Source organism: Leiobunum rupestre, chromosome 1 (genome assembly GCF_980474605.1).
Source record: "Leiobunum rupestre chromosome 1, qqLeiRupe1.1.hap1, whole genome shotgun sequence".
NCBI lineage: Eukaryota > Metazoa > Arthropoda > Arachnida > Opiliones > Sclerosomatidae > Leiobunum > Leiobunum rupestre.
The window spans coordinates 6,308,486-6,327,780 of NC_143384.1; the positions used below are offsets into that span (position 1 = coordinate 6,308,486).

The window sequence follows — 19,295 nt, forward strand, 5'->3', positions numbered from 1 at the left end:
TAAATTTTTGAAAGAAACTATTTTTCACACCTCAAAACCATTCATTTATTCTACAAAAACGGTCACTATTTCTTTTTTTTTAGGGGATCATTAAATATAATATATAACCTCTTCTTCTCGTTTTCGTTTATGTTTAACCAATTAACGATCTCAACGATACTTTCTCCAAGGCTAAGGGAAGATGATGGTAATTGCAAGTCGTGGCCTTTGGTGGGGTGAAAGATATCGGAGCGAGAGAATGATTATAAAATTAGGGAAGGGGGAAAAAAGAGGGAGGTTCGGATTTTAGTCTGGTAACACTTTGCCTGCGATTACATTCCAAAAATCTTTATTTACGTATTAAAATATATATACATACAATGAACAAATATCAGACTGTAAGGATATTATAATGAAAATACTAAATACACTATTCTTAAATAAAACTACAATTAAAAATGCTACAATTAACTTCACTACAATTAAGACTTATATAACAAAAAGAAAATACACCACACTGCGAAAAAGATTTATATATATATGTGGGACAGAAAACAATTCGGAACGACCGTGAAAATAGTGGGACCTCCTAAGGGATAATCTACGGATAAAATGAGCTCTCAAACTCGGGCCTGATTTTATTCTCTTCGGACCATGGCGAGGGAAAAACCCTTTTTGCTTCTTGTATTTTGGGAATTCTTCCAGTCTTACTGGCTACTACAGATTCTGACCCTAGGTATCTACGGGGGGAGGGAAGGAACGGAAAATTGTACTCATCACTGGTTATTTTCGGCTCGTCAGTTTGCTTTTCTCTGGGACGTTGTAGCACTTCGTTACGGTACGATTGGGGTCCGGATTGCGCAAGATGCTCACACACGTGGTTTTGGTTTCGCGGGCGTGGGATTTGACAGTTCGATTCGATTACGGCACGGGACACGGATTACGGCAAGACATGGACCGGATTACGGCAAGGACGTCCGGATTTCTACGTCGAACTTCAAGACGGGGGCGTTGGCGGGGATGTAGATACGTCAAGGGTTTTGATTCTGGAGTTTCCGGCTAGGCGTTGGAAAGGATCTTTGATGTCGGATGGCTTTGGATGGAATCAGCTGATTGGTTTTCAGGGGCAATTTGGTTTATCGCCATGGAATTGCGAGGGCCTGGTCCGGTGAGGCGAGGGTGATCTGGGTCCCTTTCTTTCCGGACTTCTAGCGGCGGTACATCATGGGTCCCGCTGGACTTCCGGGTAGCTTATTCGTCTTGTTCCTTTTTCATTCCGGTTCGCAATTTGCAATGTCTTTTTTCGGTCTTGTTCCTCGGTTTTGTTTAACGGATATGGGGCGGAGTTCAAATAAAAATAATTGGTGACTTCCCTTTTTCCAGTGGTCATTGGCTGGTTGGTTTCACGTGGTTGCGGGGGTTTCAGAGGTCTTTCCATTACTTTTGTTTTTGAAGAAAACATCCGGGGTTGAAATTCGGCCCTTGACAACGGATATAAGCGGGGGTATCGGTTTCTATCTTGGAGTAGGCCAAACTCGCTTCTCTGGTCTCTTTAGGGTTACCTGGAAGCCGGAACGGAGAATAGCCACTCGGAAATATCTCCATGGAGTCGCGGTCCGCTGAGGGTATTGAGAAGTTAAAGTAGACCTTGCCCGGGCGCACCTCGTGATTGTTGAAGGTCTTTTACGCGTCCGCGCCAGCAAGTCTACGTATGTTGGGAAATACTGAGCCACGAAGAGGAAAGCCTTTAATTAGCACCACCTTGGCGACGGATTAAATATTAGCCTTGTGGAAGGCGGGGATTTAGTTTATAATTTATTTGACATATACTATTTAAATGATCAACTTAATTTTATGTTTAAGGGCGAGGGTAGATCATTTGCTATGATCCGTATAAATTTCACTTAATTCCAACAGATCGTTCCGAAGTTATTTAATTTTAAGTTTAATGTTAATTGTAAATTAATTTAGTCAATTTAGGATAATTTTTATCGGTTGGGGGTGACGATTTCCGTTCTTTTGATGTATCGAGCGTATTGATTAATTAACCATTACTATAAAAAGGGGGTTTTTAACATAAATATTGTAACAAGATGGTCAAAACCAGTAATTTTCTAGAAGGCGGGGATTTTTATATATCAGAAATTATGCAGCGTAAGTAAATACCACTAGTAACAAAAGGAAATAAAAAAAATAGGTATGTCTGAGGAGAAGGTGAACCTGAAGGGTTACATTATCCCTCCCCCCAGGTTTTGTCCGTCTCGGACAAGACGAGTTGGTTAATATATATTTACACGAGATAAATTACTACGTTTTTGAATGATTTATTATTACTATTATTTTAATCTCAAAAGAACAAAAATGATATAGGTTTCGCTTTAGTTGGCGAGGATTATGAAAATATGAAAAAAAAACAACAAAAACAAACTGCAATTGTTATCGTTTAACGACGACGGTTTTGGCGACTCCACTGTTTGAAAAACAGCTGCTTATGTGCTATTTTATCTTGTTCGTCAGTATCCGTGGTTTTTTCACATTTGTCTTTACGAGCCGAGTTATCGGCGGGATGACACTCGTCTCTTTGATGTCCGCACTCATCAAGAGTACAAAAGCCGCATCTTATATCCGCGGCATTAATTCCGCTTATTTGGCGAGGGGTACCGACTGCTACGCGGCATTCAACCGTAACCGCCGTACTACGTTCGACCCGGTCTGGTCTGTGGGTTTGAAATCCGCGAAATACGTTTCGATTGTGGGAAGCCACGTATTCCCACCTTTGGCGCCGTTCGTGGGTGTTATAAAAGTCATCCACAGGATAATCTCCATCTATGGTTATTTGGGCGGCAGCTTCTTGAGCGACTGGTTCGTTTCGGGGCGGGGTCAAAAGAGGTGGCGCTGTTGCCAACGATCCTTGGTTTGACAGGTTGTTCGGGGAACTTCCGGATGCTTCCGTGGGAGCAGTCAGATTTTGTTGAAATCGGCGTTCGGGGGAGAAAACCCGTCGCACGGAGGCCCTTCTATTAAGATTATCCACCGCTCTATCGATGGCGGCCATCATTTCGGGATTATCCCTACGGATTCGGTTCATCCGGTCGCCGGAGGTTTCTCGACGAGAAAAATATGGTTCGCGAAGACGTGACGGCCCAGCCCGGATTTCCTCGGGTAGGGTGCGTTCAATTGCCGGGCGGAGAGCGGCGCGGGCATTCTCTTCGGCCCTGGCTGTAGCTTCTGCCCGTTGGGCCCGTTGGACTGCGGCGAGGGTGAAGGCTTCATACTCGTATTGAGGGATGCCCCTCCATTCGCGGTATCTCTCTTCCCTTCCTTGCAAGGAGAGACCGCGGAATGAGTTGCTCCACTCTGGGTGGGCGGCGATGTCTGCTTCCATGGCCTCCACTTCGGACGGAGTGAGCACCGAGGCCCAGATATTTTCAGGTTCATCGTATCCTCGATTACGATTGTCTTCAACCAAGCATCGTTCCCAGTCCGCTGCAAAGCGTCCGCTTGGTGTTGGCCTGATGACGGCCACAGGTCTTCGTCTGGCGACTTCTAGGCCATGGCGGGGGCGGACAGATCCTAGAGTTTCCTCATTGGGTAGCGATAGATCCTCTGAGTTATACTCATCTATGATAAGAAAGATTGATAAATTCGGTTCACATTTAGCGCAATAATAAGTGGCCAGTTCTTTAACGTCCTTGTAGGTTATACGGAGGCAAAATAGATGGAACCAGTCCTCGCAGTTATCGCATTGCACCCAATTAATGTTTTTGGTTGTGCATTGATCGATTCTACACTCGGGGGCTTGACACGCGTCATTCTGCACTTTCGGAATAGTACGCCTTTTTTGTCGGCGGCGTCGGCGGCGCGTGGGAATTTCAGGGGGGTTTTGTTTATTTTGGGATGAGTCCGAATCGGCGTCATGGTTCGAGGCGATTGGCGAGGGGTTTTCTGGTTCTGAAGAATCACTATCTAATGGTTCGACTCTCTGGGGGAGCCAATTGCGATCATGAAATATTTTTAAAAGTTCCACGTGATACGTACCAACCACCTCCCCAGTCCCAGGGTCTTCTATCTCATAAGCCAGGTTATTAAGTTTTGTCTTAACGCGGAATGGTCCTTCATATTTGGCGAACAATTTACGCGAAGTTTGAGAGCTAGCGCGGGATTGTACATGAGTACGAACCCAGACAAGGGAACCGATCGAGAAATCGAGCTCTCGGCGTTTTGCATCATAATATTTTTTATTATGGGCTTGGGATTTGGTTAAATTAATTTTAACTTTCTCATAAGCGTTCTTGAGCTCGTCTAAAAATGTGGTTTGAACCGGTGGTAAATCATCGATTAGCGTGGGCATTGGGTCACCCGGGAGTCGGATTTCTCGACCGAAATTGAGGTAACAGGGTGAATAGCCGGTTCCATCATTGGGGGCGCAGTTAATTGCTAATCGGACTAGGGGTAGATTCTGATCCCATGTTTTATGGTCAAGTCCGATGTATGTTGCTAACAATCTACCGACCACTTGGTTATAGCGTTCGGTTAGATTGCTCTGAGGGTGATATATGCTAGTGAAACTATGCTGAATTCCCAGAAGATTATTGACTTCCGCAAAAATGTCCGAAATGAACTGGGGCCCATTATCTGATACGATTCGGACGGGGCAACCATAACGACATACAATGTTGTCTATAAATGCGCGGGCGATGTTAATGGCCGTTGCTTGTTCGAGGGCTTCTAGTTCAACTGTTTTGGTATAGTAATCCACCATGACCAAGAGGGTGGTATTACTGCGAGGGGACTTTGGAAAGGGGCCCATTAAATCTAGGCCAACTAGATGCCAGGGGCCCTGATTGATTGTACTCATCATTAGACCGGCCTTTTTACGCCGATCGGTTTTCGTACGCTGACAGACTACGCATGTCCTTACATAAGCCTCTATATGTGGTTTCATTCCCTCCCAAAAGAATTTAGCTTTAATTTTTTGATACGTTTTTTCCATTCCCATGTGACCGCTGAAACGCGCGTCATGGTATACCCTAAGGACATTATCTTGGGCGGAAATCGGTACAACTAGGCGTGGGAGAAAATCATCATTTGTGGGTTTTAAATATATCAGGCCATTTAATTTAACGAAACGGGGATGATGGGTAATTAGATCCGGATCATTATGTAAATTTCCCAAACTCGCGTCTTCCAGTTGCGCTTTTTCCCAATCGGTATGATCGAAAACTTTGACCATTTCTTCAAGGGGGAGGGGGTCAACCTGAATAGTGAAGAATGGAAACTCCGCGTTTTCAATATCCTCTTCGTCTTCCGAGATGCATTCATCTTCGAGCGCAGGTAGAGAGAGAGCGTCGGGAAGCGGCGCCGGAATTTCGGAATGCGAAATACGAGAGAGAGGATCTGCCAGTTTATTAACTCTACCGGGGCGGTAAATAATTTTAAAGTCGAAACCCTGTAAAGCGAGGGACCATCTAGCTAGCCTTCCATGTGGATCTTTTAGGGAAAATAGCCATTGAAGGGCGGCATGATCCGTTATAACCGTAAAGGGGGCGCCTTCTATATAATGGCGAAACTTTTTAATAGCAAAAACAACGGATAAGCATTCCAATTCCGTGATGGAATAGTTTTTCTCATGGACATTTAAATTTCTTCCGGCATAGTAAATGGCGCGGGGTTTACCGTCCTGTTCTTGTAGGAGGACGCATCCAATAGCAATACCACTAGCATCGCAATGGATTATGAAATTCCCATCTCGGGTGGGGGCCGCGAGAATGGGGGGACTTATTAAAATCGTTCTTAATTGTTCGAAGGCTTCCATTTGCGAGGGTCCGAAATCCCACTGTTTACCCTTTTTTCGCAAGGCATTTAGGGGGGCGGCGATTTGAGCAAATCCCGGAATAAACCTTCTAAACCAACCGGCTAATCCTAGGAAACGAGCTAATTCATCGAGGTTGCGCGGGGGTGGATAAGACAGTAAAACTTTTATTTTCTCTAGATCGGGTTGGATGCCGCTGACACCTATAACATGGCCAAGTAATTTTACCTCGGTTCGGGCGAAAATGCATTTATCAAGGCGTAGGGTTAAGCCGGCCGCTTGAAGGCGGGAGAGGACGTAGCGGAGATCGATTAAATGCCGGGTCCAATTTGGAGATGCCGTATTTATGTCATCTCGGTATAAACTCGTGTGATATTGTTTACGCTGTTCGACGGGAAAAACTTGATCCATCAGGTACGCGAAGGAAGCTGGGGCCCCAACTAAACCAAAAGGCATGCATAAAAATTCGTATTTCCCGCCCGCGGTTATGAAGGCGGTTTTGGGTATACTATTTTTTGCCATGGAAATTTGCCAAAAACCCGATAACAAATCTAAGGTGGTTATAAAAGCGGGGGATCCGATTGCGTCTAAAACTTCATCTACTTGAGGGTAGGGATAAACGTTCTTGACCGTAATTCCGTTTAATTTTCTATAGTCAACGCAAAAGCGCGTGTCTCCCGTCTTTTTCGGGACGAGAACGACGGGGCTGCTCCACGGGGCTTTAGAGGGGCGGACTACCTTGGCATCTAGCATATTTTCCACGTGTTCCTGTATGATAGCTTGTTTCGCGGGAGACACCCGATAGGGGGCGCTCGCTATTGGGGGGTGATCGCTTGTTTCGATTACATGTTCTATGAGGTGGGTTCTTCCGGGTTTATTGAGGGATACCACCTTGGGAAATTCTTCGAGTAATTCTTTTAATTCCCTTTGTTGTTGGGTGGTTAAATCAGGATTCTCCGGAAGAGATAACTTTGATGGGGGTGGAGGCGGGGAGTTACCGGTTAATTCTATGGCGTACGCTTCACGAGGGTTTTTAATGAACGGAAAATAATATTTCTGGTCATGCAATGTTAATGAGATCGCGTTTTCTTTAGTATGTATTTCTGCGCTTAGGGCGTTTATCCAATCCATCCCCAATAGAATTCCGAAGTTCGAATTTTCTATGATATAAAAAGGAAAATCCAGGCGGGGACCGAGCTGATCAATTAATTGTAAATTTAATAATACGGGGCCGCGCGCCTCTACTTTATGGCCGTGTGCTGCTGAACTAAAACTGACGGGGGTGATATTCGTAAAATTCTGGGACGGGTAGACCTTTTCCGCAATCGTTCGAAGCATGAAGGATCGACATGCTCCGGTGTCTAAAATAGCAGCTACACGCGCGTTTTTGAAATGTAGGGCTAGGCTGAGAGTACCTGGTGTGAAATGTTGAATTATATTTATATTTCCGTTATTTGCCTGTAATTCATTGACTTCTTTAGGCAATGTATTTGCCGCTTCAAAAAACCTATGTAATTGGGGGGGCTCGGGAATATTTCTTGGGCAATCGCGGGCAAAATGGCCACTTTGGTTACAATGAAAACAAAGATTTGGTCGGAACGGGGTGGACGGTGGAAATGGAATAGTTCCTTGATTTTGGGGCCGGGGGGGCGCCGTACGGTTTCTTATTCGGACAATTACTAATTTCATGCCCAGGTTGCTTGCAATATCTACATAACTCATTCATAGGGCGCGGGGGTAGATACGAGGGTACCAGATTGCTACTATTCATTTGGAAAACGCTAATTGCCGGTTTCAATTGAATTACTACATGCAAAAGTTCGTCTACCGAGGAGAATTTTTTAAGATGAAGTAGCGCGGCATATTCTGGTAGCATGCCAGCTTTCATCTGGCGAAGGACGGTATTCTCACTGGGCCTACATAACAGGCGGGAGTAAAGTGTTTTTAACCGGCGAATATAGCTCTCGGGGTCTTCCTGACTATCTTGTTTACAAATTTGTATTTGGTCCCAAACTCTATCTTCATAATCCACTCCCAAATACGTTGCCTTAAATCTTTCTATGAATCTATCCCAGTTGGTTATATGCGCGGAGTTTTCTCTAAACCAATCGCTCGCTTGCTCTTCGAGAGTCAAGGGTATTAAAGGGAGCATCTCATCTAATTCTAAATCGGCAGCGCGGGCATATTCTTTCAATTGAAATATGAAATTCAATGGGTTAGACTTATCGTCTCCCTTGAATCGGGCTTTAATTCGGGGTATTTTAGGTCCTCGGCGAAATGTCGCATTTTGGGATCGAATAAAATCGGGATTATGGGGAGTGGATTGTGGTGGCCTATGAATGGAGAGCGGCGCATTGGGTTGTGGGAAGGGTATAGAGGGACCCTCATAAAGTCGTGAGAGTGAGGGTTCGTTTTCATTTATCGGGTTTCGATTTTCGGGAGGCCTTTGAATTCCGCTAGCGGGGGTCGAGGTTTGTTGCTGCGCCAAGGTTCTAGCTATGGTCCCTGATATAACATCGTCTACATTTCCCATTCTTTGCGTTAAAGAACTCAATGCATCCGCCTGTTCTCTCGTAGTATCTATCTGTTCTTGCATTGCGCGCAGAAGTAAATCAGAGCCTAAATTGTCGGCTGGGGGCGGGAGAGTTCTATCCATTATGACGCGTGCTAGATCTTGCATCATTTGGTTTTGTGATTGAATCGTTTGGATTACCGATTCATTCACGGGATTAACCAGGGGTGGTTGAGGGGATGGAAGGGTCCATCTATTAACGAGGGCGTTTATTCCCTGTCCAACATATCTAAGTGGTCTAAATATCAGACCCTTATTCTGGTAAAATATAATGAGGGAACAACAAGCAAGGGCCATGAACACAACCACCTCTTGGGCGGGGTAACCGAAGAGAATATCTATAAATTTCCCTGTATCCATGACGGAGGTTATTCTTGCAACATACAACGGTAGCCAAAAAAAAACTATACACTGGCCGCTATTCGGTTAAATTATCTCCGGGGGAATATTGGACGAAAACAAGGACCGAGGAACAAACAACAAGCAAATGTTCGTTTAGTCTGAAATCCTGCCGACTGCGCCAATTTATAACCTCTTCTTCTCGTTTTCGTTTATGTTTAACCAATTAACGATCTCAACGATACTTTCTCCAAGGCTAAGGGAAGATGATGGTAATTGCAAGTCGTGGCCTTTGGTGGGGTGAAAGATATCGGAGCGAGAGAATGATTATAAAATTAGGGAAGGGGGAAAAAAGAGGGAGGTTCGGATTTTAGTCTGGTAACACTTTGCCTGCGATTACATTCCAAAAATCTTTATTTACGTATTAAAATATATATACATACAATGAACAAATATCAGACTGTAAGGATATTATAATGAAAATACTAAATACACTATTCTTAAATAAAACTACAATTAAAAATGCTACAATTAACTTCACTACAATTAAGACTTATATAACAAAAAGAAAATACACCACACTGCGAAAAAGATTTATATATATATGTGGGACAGAAAACAATTCGGAACGACCGTGAAAATAGTGGGACCTCCTAAGGGATAATCTACGGATAAAATGAGCTCTCAAACTCGGGCCTGATTTTATTCTCTTCGGACCATGGCGAGGGAAAAACCCTTTTTGCTTCTTGTATTTTGGGAATTCTTCCAGTCTTACTGGCTACTACAGATTCTGACCCTAGGTATCTACGGGGGGAGGGAAGGAACGGAAAATTGTACTCATCACTGGTTATTTTCGGCTCGTCAGTTTGCTTTTCTCTGGGACGTTGTAGCACTTCGTTACGGTACGATTGGGGTCCGGATTGCGCAAGATGCTCACACACGTGGTTTTGGTTTCGCGGGCGTGGGATTTGACAGTTCGATTCGATTACGGCACGGGACACGGATTACGGCAAGACATGGACCGGATTACGGCAAGGACGTCCGGATTTCTACGTCGAACTTCAAGACGGGGGCGTTGGCGGGGATGTAGATACGTCAAGGGTTTTGATTCTGGAGTTTCCGGCTAGGCGTTGGAAAGGATCTTTGATGTCGGATGGCTTTGGATGGAATCAGCTGATTGGTTTTCAGGGGCAATTTGGTTTATCGCCATGGAATTGCGAGGGCCTGGTCCGGTGAGGCGAGGGTGATCTGGGTCCCTTTCTTTCCGGACTTCTAGCGGCGGTACATCATGGGTCCCGCTGGACTTCCGGGTAGCTTATTCGTCTTGTTCCTTTTTCATTCCGGTTCGCAATTTGCAATGTCTTTTTTCGGTCTTGTTCCTCGGTTTTGTTTAACGGATATGGGGCGGAGTTCAAATAAAAATAATTGGTGACTTCCCTTTTTCCAGTGGTCATTGGCTGGTTGGTTTCACGTGGTTGCGGGGGTTTCAGAGGTCTTTCCATTACTTTTGTTTTTGAAGAAAACATCCGGGGTTGAAATTCGGCCCTTGACAACGGATATAAGCGGGGGTATCGGTTTCTATCTTGGAGTAGGCCAAACTCGCTTCTCTGGTCTCTTTAGGGTTACCTGGAAGCCGGAACGGAGAATAGCCACTCGGAAATATCTCCATGGAGTCGCGGTCCGCTGAGGGTATTGAGAAGTTAAAGTAGACCTTGCCCGGGCGCACCTCGTGATTGTTGAAGGTCTTTTACGCGTCCGCGCCAGCAAGTCTACGTATGTTGGGAAATACTGAGCCACGAAGAGGAAAGCCTTTAATTAGCACCACCTTGGCGACGGATTAAATATTAGCCTTGTGGAAGGCGGGGATTTAGTTTATAATTTATTTGACATATACTATTTAAATGATCAACTTAATTTTATGTTTAAGGGCGAGGGTAGATCATTTGCTATGATCCGTATAAATTTCACTTAATTCCAACAGATCGTTCCGAAGTTATTTAATTTTAAGTTTAATGTTAATTGTAAATTAATTTAGTCAATTTAGGATAATTTTTATCGGTTGGGGGTGACGATTTCCGTTCTTTTGATGTATCGAGCGTATTGATTAATTAACCATTACTATAAAAAGGGGGTTTTTAACATAAATATTGTAACAAGATGGTCAAAACCAGTAATTTTCTAGAAGGCGGGGATTTTTATATATCAGAAATTATGCAGCGTAAGTAAATACCACTAGTAACAAAAGGAAATAAAAAAAATAGGTATGTCTGAGGAGAAGGTGAACCTGAAGGGTTACAAATAATCTAAGCATACCTTCTGCAACAGTGCTTTCCTTTGCAATATTCAGGTATTCCAAGGCTATAATACATAAAAATTAATTCATTTCCTTAAAAATGCGGTATTTCAAACCTATTTAACCTTTCATATTTTTCCCGTTATCAGACACCTTGAACGTCATATTAAGTTCTACCGGATACTTCGTTGTTTTATTTTCACTGCTATTTCTCACTGAAATATAGAAAAATAAAGAACTTTATAAAGATTTATAAGAGTAAAATATCAACTATTTTAATCTCATCGGACTTTTGAGTTAAAATATATAGTATTATGGGAAATTTCGTGAAATTATAGGAGAAAAAAAAAGGAGAGGCGTTGGCTCTATAAAAAAAATACGGTATAACGATAGGTCCCGATATTTAAAACTTAATGTTTGGTGGTAAATATAGATATATAGAGTTGTTGTAATTCATTATGAATGGAAACAAGAGGCGTAGAAACGCGAAAAACCCCAAAACAGCTATTGAGGAATCAATTTCTGACCCACTTAAACGGAAAAGTAGACCCGAAGATGACCCCACGACCAAATACGTGGACTTATTTTCTATCGTAAACGATAAAGGCCAAGACGGCGATGGCCTGGGGAATATTGATTACATCGAGCCTAATTTAAATGGAAAAAACATATCGCCACCGATCGATGTATTAAAATTGGCAGGGGGTACGCTTATAAAACCACAAAATCGAAATAAAGATTTTAACGCTAAATTTGGCGATAACGGCGATGTCCCCAAGCAAATATCGTATAACATACGAGCGTATCTGGACGTGCTATTCGGGTCTTTAATGATAGAAGCTTCCAATTCGAAAAACAGCGTTCGAGCGATCCCTAATGTTGTTTCTAATATTTTAAAATATAATAACATTTATTTTAAAAAGGTTAGTATGTCGAATACATGGATGGAGTTACCAGAACCTTTGTGGTACGAACACGATATAGCTAATAGCTGGTTACATATATATCTTAACGAGGCAATGTTCGACAGTTTCTGTTTAAAAAATTTCGAACGACCGGTGGTTATCGCATCGGGAACTGTCCCTATAGAAAATTATAACCCATTCGAACAACATCCGAATATACCACCTATAGATTCGGCCATGATAAATTGCGGTATAATTTGTGACCACGTCGCCCAACATATTATATCGGACGTATTGAGCGACGAAGTTAAACCGGAGGCAGCAGACATACACGAAAAATATACCGAAATTGGAACGACTCTACATTCAATGTTTAACATAACAATCATACAATCGGCGCTTAAGAAAAACGAGTGTTCAAATTATTGTACCATACTAAACAGTGGCAATGGCCAAGGTGGTGGACAAAGCACGTTCAATAACCGATCCCATTCGATAGATCATACTATCGATTTGACAAATTACTCCGTCGCAAACCAAAATAGTACAATGCAATATGGTTTATTAAATTAGTAAAGTTCCCAATTTCATTATATTATACTTTGATGAATCACTAAAAAAATTAACTAGTAGTCGATTTCAAGCTTGGTATATTTTAACTAAAGCGTTAGCTCCGATAAAAAAAAACTTAAAAAATGTATCCGAGCGTCATACTTATTGGTATAACTTTACTTATGGTAAGATTAGCTGCAGCGAGTGAATCCCCAGCCCCCTGATTTTTGGTGTTTGGCCAATTTTTATATTATCTAAAAAAAGGTTTAAAGTATCCCTTAAGAAATTTACGGACTCGAATTAACGACATGCATAATGATTTAGAATCATAGTAATTTAACAAAATCCACCTAAAGTCACCCCCCCCCGTTTATTCTCATTAGTCCAAGTCAAAATTACGAGATACTGAACTTGCTATATGCCAACGAAATCGTGAACAAAATCGGTGATTATCACCTCGGGTCGTCTCCTTGTAAGTTAAGTCTCAACGTACTAACTTGTCTATTTAGCCAAGGGCCAAGATCTTTTATTGGCCCATGATTTAGCGGACCACTCCCGCCGCTAGAAACTAACTCCTGCTATATAGAGGCTTAGCAAAGAATCTTTAGATGGCGGTTAAGGAACTACATAATTTCGCCTGCTTTGGCTATAGGCTTAACATCGTTAAATATATAAAATTTCCATTAAAATCAATTGTTTTTATTTATTTTTTAAACATTATTTAAAGTAAGAGCGTCACTAGATTCCCTGATGGCATCCAAAATATTTTGGTAAATGGCCGCATTTTCTTTTCCGCGGACGTAAAATTGAACGGCAACTAGACACTTGGCTTCAATATCTTCAGTTGGTGTGATACGTTGCGAAAAATTGAGCGGGGCCTCTTCGTCGATTTCAAGCTTTCGTGCGGATTTTTGCGACATCTCTCCTGTAAATAAAATTCGAAAACATTAAAACCACGCATATTTAAACTAAAAAAACAATTCGACAAACCTTTGTTTACCCTAACTCAGCCGTACTGTTTTCGAACGAGAATGACTGCCGGTATATTTCTAAAGATGCAAACAAAATTAAATAAGTTTACGAAACTGTAAATTCGATAAAAACTACGAATAAAATAACATTGAACTTACAAAGACGAGACAAGCGATCGAAATGATAATAATCAGCGAGAGCCCCTACCTTTTATAGTCGAAAAACAAGCGCGAAGAACTTGCGCGCATGAAATTTCAAAATCAATAAAATTAATCTGGGTCCTACAATAAGCCTCCGAAATTTAAGCTTCACCTTTTTTTTTTCTTAAATACCTCGTAAAATCGAGATACTACAGAATTAAAACGACTGAAACTGTCTAACGAACTAATAATAAAGACAGACCGAAATAAAATTAAAATGAGAATAAATACGGACCCACGATGTAACTAATTATAAAGACCGGCCGAAATAAAATAAAAATGAGAAATAAAAAACGGGACCCACGATGTAACGTCTTTCCCGCCAGCTAAATCGTCCTAGGAAATATTAGACGAAATTTCAAAATCAATAAAATTAATCTGGGTCCTACAATAAGCCTCCGAAATTTAAGCTTCACCTTTTTTTTTCTTAAATACCTCGTAAAATCGAGATACTACAGAATTAAAACGACTGAAACTGTCTAACGAACTAATAATAAAGACAGACCGAAATAAAATTAAAATGAGAATAAATACGGACCCACGATGTAACTAATTATAAAGACCGGCCGAAATAAAATAAAAATGAGAAATAAAAAACGGGACCCACGATGTAACGTCTTTCCCGCCAGCTAAATCGTCCTAGGAAATATTAGACGAAATTTCAAAATCAATAAAATTAATCTGGGTCCTACAATAAGCCTCCGAAATTTAAGCTTCACCTTTTTTTTTCTTAAATACCTCGTTAAATCGAGATACTACAGAATTAAAACGACTGAAACTGTCTAACGAACTAATAATAAAGACAGACCGAAATAAAATTAAAATGAGAATAAATACGGACCCACGATGTAACTAATTATAAAGACCGGCCGAAATAAAATAAAAATGAGAAATAAAAAACGGGACCCACGATGTAACGTCTTTCCCGCCAGCTAAATCGTCCTAGGAAATATTAGACGAAATTTCAAAATCAATAAAATTAATCTGGGTCCTACAATAAGCCTCCGAAATTTAAGCTTCACCTTTTTTTTTTCTTAAATACCTCGTAAAATCGAGATACTACAGAATTAAAACGACTGAAACTGCCTAACGAACTAATAATAAAGACAGACCGAAATAAAATTAAAATGAGAATAAATACGGACCCACGATGTAACTAATTATAAAGACCGGCCGCAATAAAATAAAAATGAGAAATAAAAAACGGGACCCACGATGTAATCGTCCTCGGAAATATTAGATGAAATTTCAAAATCAATAAAATTAATCTGGGTCCTACAATAAGCCTCCGAAATTTAAGCTTCACCTTTTTTTTTCTTAAATACCTCGTTAAATCGAGATACTACAGAATTAAAACGACTGAAACTGTCTAACGAACTAATAATAAAGACAGACCGAAATAAAATTAAAATGAGAATAAATACGGACCCACGATGTAACTAATTATAAAGACCGGCCGAAATAAAATAAAAATGAGAAATAAAAAACGGGACCCACGATGTAACGTCTTTCCCGCCAGCTAAATCGTCCTAGGAAATATTAGACGAAATTTCAAAATCAATAAAATTAATCTGGGTCCTACAATAAGCCTCCGAAATTTAAGCTTCACCTTTTTTTTTTCTTAAATACCTCGTAAAATCGAGATACTACAGAATTAAAACGACTGAAACTGCCTAACGAACTAATAATAAAGACAGACCGAAATAAAATTAAAATGAGAATAAATACGGACCCACGATGTAACTAATTATAAAGACCGGCCGCAATAAAATAAAAATGAGAAATAAAAAACGGGACCCACGATGTAATCGTCCTCGGAAATATTAGATGAAATTTCAAAATCAATAAAATTAATCTGGGTCCTACAATAAGCCTCCGAAATTTAAGCTTCACCTTTTTTTTTTCTTAAATACCTCGTAAAATCGAGATACTACAGAATTAAAACGACTGAAACTGTCTAACGAACTAATAATAAAGACAGACCGAAATAAAATTAAAATGAGAATAAATACGGACCCACGATGTAACTAATTATAAAGACCGGCCGAAATAAAATAAAAATGAGAAATAAAAAACGGGACCCACGATGTAACGTCTTTCCCGCCAGCTAAATCGTCCTAGGAAATATTAGACGAAATTTCAAAATCAATAAAATTAATCTGGGTCCTACAATAAGCCTCCGAAATTTAAGCTTCACCTTTTTTTTTTCTTAAATACCTCGTAAAATCGAGATACTACAGAATTAAAACGACTGAAACTGTCTAACGAACTAATAATAAAGACAGACCGAAATAAAATTAAAATGAGAATAAATACGGACCCACGATGTAACTAATTATAAAGACCGGCCGAACTAAAATAAAAATGAGAAATAAAAAACGGGACCCACGATGTAACGTCTTTCCCGCCAGCTAAATCGTCCTAGGAAATATTGGATGAAATTTCAAAATCAATAAAATTAATCTGGGTCCTACAATAAGCCTCCGAAATTTAAGCTTCACCTTTTTTTTTTCTTAAATACCTCGTAAAATCGAGATACTACAGAATTAAAACGACTTAAAACTGTCTAACGAACTAATAATAAAGACAGACCGAAATAAAATTAAAATGAGAATAAATACGGACCCACGATGTAACTAATTATAAAGACCGGCCGAACTAAAATAAAAATGAGAAATAAAAAACGGGACCCACGATGTAACGTCTTTCCCGCCAGCTAAATCGTCCTAGGAAATATTGGATGAAATTTCAAAATCAATAAAATTAATCTGGGTCCTACAATAAGCCTCCGAAATTTAAGCTTCACCTTTTTTTTTCTTAAATACCTCGTAAAATCGAGATACTACAGAATTAAAACGACTTAAAACTGTCTAACGAACTAATAATAAAGACAGACCGAAATAAAATTAAAATGAGAATAAATACGGACCCACGATGTAACTAATTATAAAGACCGGCCGAACTAAAATAAAAATGAGAAATAAAAAACGGGACCCACGATGTAACGTCTTTCCCGCCAGCTAAATCGTCCTAGGAAATATTGGATGAAATTTCAAAATCAATAAAATTAATCTGGGTCCTACAATAAGCCTCCGAAATTTAAGCTTCACCTTTTTTTTTTCTTAAATACCTCGTAAAATCGAGATACTACAGAATTAAAACGACTTAAAACTGTCTAACGAACTAATAATAAAGACAGACCGAAATAAAATTAAAATGAGAATAAATACGGACCCACGATGTAACTAATTATAAAGACCGGCCGAACTAAAATAAAAATGAGAAATAAAAAACGGGACCCACGATGTAACGTCTTTCCCGCCAGCTAAATCGTCCTAGGAAATATTGGATGAAATTTCAAAATCAATAAAATTAATCTGGGTCCTACAATAAGCCTCCGAAATTTAAGCTTCACCTTTTTTTTTTCTTAAATACCTCGTAAAATCGAGATACTACAGAATTAAAACGACTTAAAACTGTCTAACGAACTAATAATAAAGACAGACCGAAATAAAATTAAAATGAGAATAAATACGGACCCACGATGTAACTAATTATAAAGACCGGCCGAACTAAAATAAAAATGAGAAATAAAAAACGGGACCCACGATGTAACGTCTTTCCCGCCAGCTAAATCGTCCTAGGAAATATTGGATGAAATTTCAAAATCAATAAAATTAATCTGGGTCCTACAATAAGCCTCCGAAATTTAAGCTTCACCTTTTTTTTTTCTTAAATACCTCGTAAAATCGAGATACTACAGAATTAAAACGACTGAAACTGTCTAACGAACTAATAATAAAGACAGACCGAAATAAAATTAAAATGAGAATAAATACGGACCCACGATGTAACTAATTATAAAGACCGGCCGAAATAAAATAAAAATGAGAAATAAAAAACGGGACCCACGATGTAACGTCTTTCCCGCCAGCTAAATCGTCCTAGGAAATATTGGATGAAATTTCAAAATCAATAAAATTAATCTGGGTCCTACAATAAGCCTCCGAAATTTAAGCTTCACCTTTTTTTTTTCTTAAATACCTCGTAAAATCGAACGAAAGTCGTTTCAACTATCCTTATAAATCCGAGAGGTTGCAAATTTGCAAATTCGAAAATATTTCTAAGTCTCGTTGGAAAGAAATTTCCAAAAGCCGAATATTCGACTATGTCCGGAACGAAAGTCGTTTAAACTATCCTTATAAATCCGAGAGGTTGCAAATTTGCAAATTCGAAAATATTTCTAAGTCTCGTTGGAAAGAAATTTCAAAAAGCCGAATATTCGACTATGTCCGGAACGAAAGTCGTTTAAACTATCCTTATAAATCCGAGAGGTTGCAAATTTGCAAATTCGAAAATATTTCTAAGTCTCGTTGGAAAGAAATTTCAAAAAGCCGAATATTCGACTATGTCCGGAACGAAAGTCGTTTAAACTATCCTTATAAATCCGAGAGGTTACAAATTTGCAAATTCGAAAATATTTCTAAGTCTCGTTGGAAAGAAATTTCAAAAAGCCGAATATTCGACTAATTCCGGAACGAAAGTCGTTTAAACTATCCTTATAAATCCGAGAGGTTGCAAATTTGCAAATTCGAAAATATTTCTAAGTCTCGTTGGAAAGAAATTTCATAAAGCCGAATATTCGACTATGTCCGGAACGAAAGTCGTTTAAACTATCCTTATAAATCCGAGAGGTTGCAAATTTGCAAATTCGAAAATATTTCTAAGTCTCGTTGGAAAGAAATTTCAAAAAGCCGAATATTCGACTATGTCCGGAACGAAAGTCGTTTAAACTATCCTTATAAATCCGAGAGGTTGCAAATTTGCAAATTCGAAAATATTTCTAAGTCTCGTTGGAAAGAAATTTCAAAAAGCCGAATATTCGACTAATTCCGGAACGAAAGTCGTTTAAACTATCCTTATAAATCCGAGAGGTTACAAATTTGCAAATTCGAAAATATTTCTAAGTCTCGTTGGAAAGAAATTTCAAAAAGCCGAATATTCGACTAATTCCGGAACGAAAGTCGTTTAAACTATCCTTATAAATCCGAGAGGTTACAAATTTGCAAATTCGAAAATATTTCTAAGTCTCGTTGGAAAGAAATTTCATAAAGCCGAATATTCGACTATGTCCGGAACGAAAGTCGTTTAAACTATCCTTATAAATCCGAGAGGTTGCAAATTTGCAAATTCGAAAATATTTCTAAGTCTCGTTGGAAAGAAATTTCAAAAAGCCGAATATTCGACTAATTCCGGAACGAAAGTCGTTTAAACTATCCTTATAAATCCGAGAGGTTACAAATTTGCAAATTCGAAAATATTTCTAAGTCTCGTTGGAAAGAAATTTCAAAAAGCCGAATATTCGACTAATTCCGGAACGAAAGTCGTTTAAACTATCCTTATAAATCCGAGAGGTTGCAAATTTGCAAATTCGAAAATATTTCTAAGTCTCGTTGGAAAGAAATTTCATAAAGCCGAATATTCGACTATGTCCGGAACGAAAGTCGTTTAAACTATCCTTATAAATCCGAGAGGTTACAAATTTGCAAATTCGAAAATATTTCTAAGTCTCGTTGGAAAGAAATTTCATAAAGCCGAATATTCGACTATGTCCGGAACGAAAGTCGTTTAAACTATCCTTATAAATCCGAGAGGTTACAAATTTGCAAAT

The 19,295-nt window shown here is 39.7% G+C and overlaps 1 protein-coding gene across 2 annotated transcripts in view; it reads right to left on the minus strand.

Moving 5' to 3' along the window:
• Positions 1–311: 311 nt before the first annotated feature.
• LOC149960498 (uncharacterized) overlaps positions 312–19,295 on the minus strand; it is a 37,874-nt gene continuing 18,890 nt past the window's right edge. The window contains exons 4-6 of one of the 2 annotated variants that reach the window (XM_090174444.1): positions 11,121–11,210; positions 11,016–11,060; positions 312–3,600 (exon numbers count right to left, since the gene is read on the minus strand). In XM_090174444.1, the coding sequence (XP_090030570.1) occupies positions 2,423–3,600; positions 11,016–11,060; positions 11,121–11,160 (1,263 nt within the window). In that variant the 5' untranslated portion in view covers positions 11,161–11,210 and the 3' untranslated portion in view covers positions 312–2,422. Of the gene's footprint in view, positions 3,601–11,015; positions 11,061–11,120; positions 11,211–13,159; positions 13,378–13,442; positions 13,502–19,295 lie in introns of those variants that run through there. The other variant, XR_016480798.1, reaches the window with a different exon arrangement.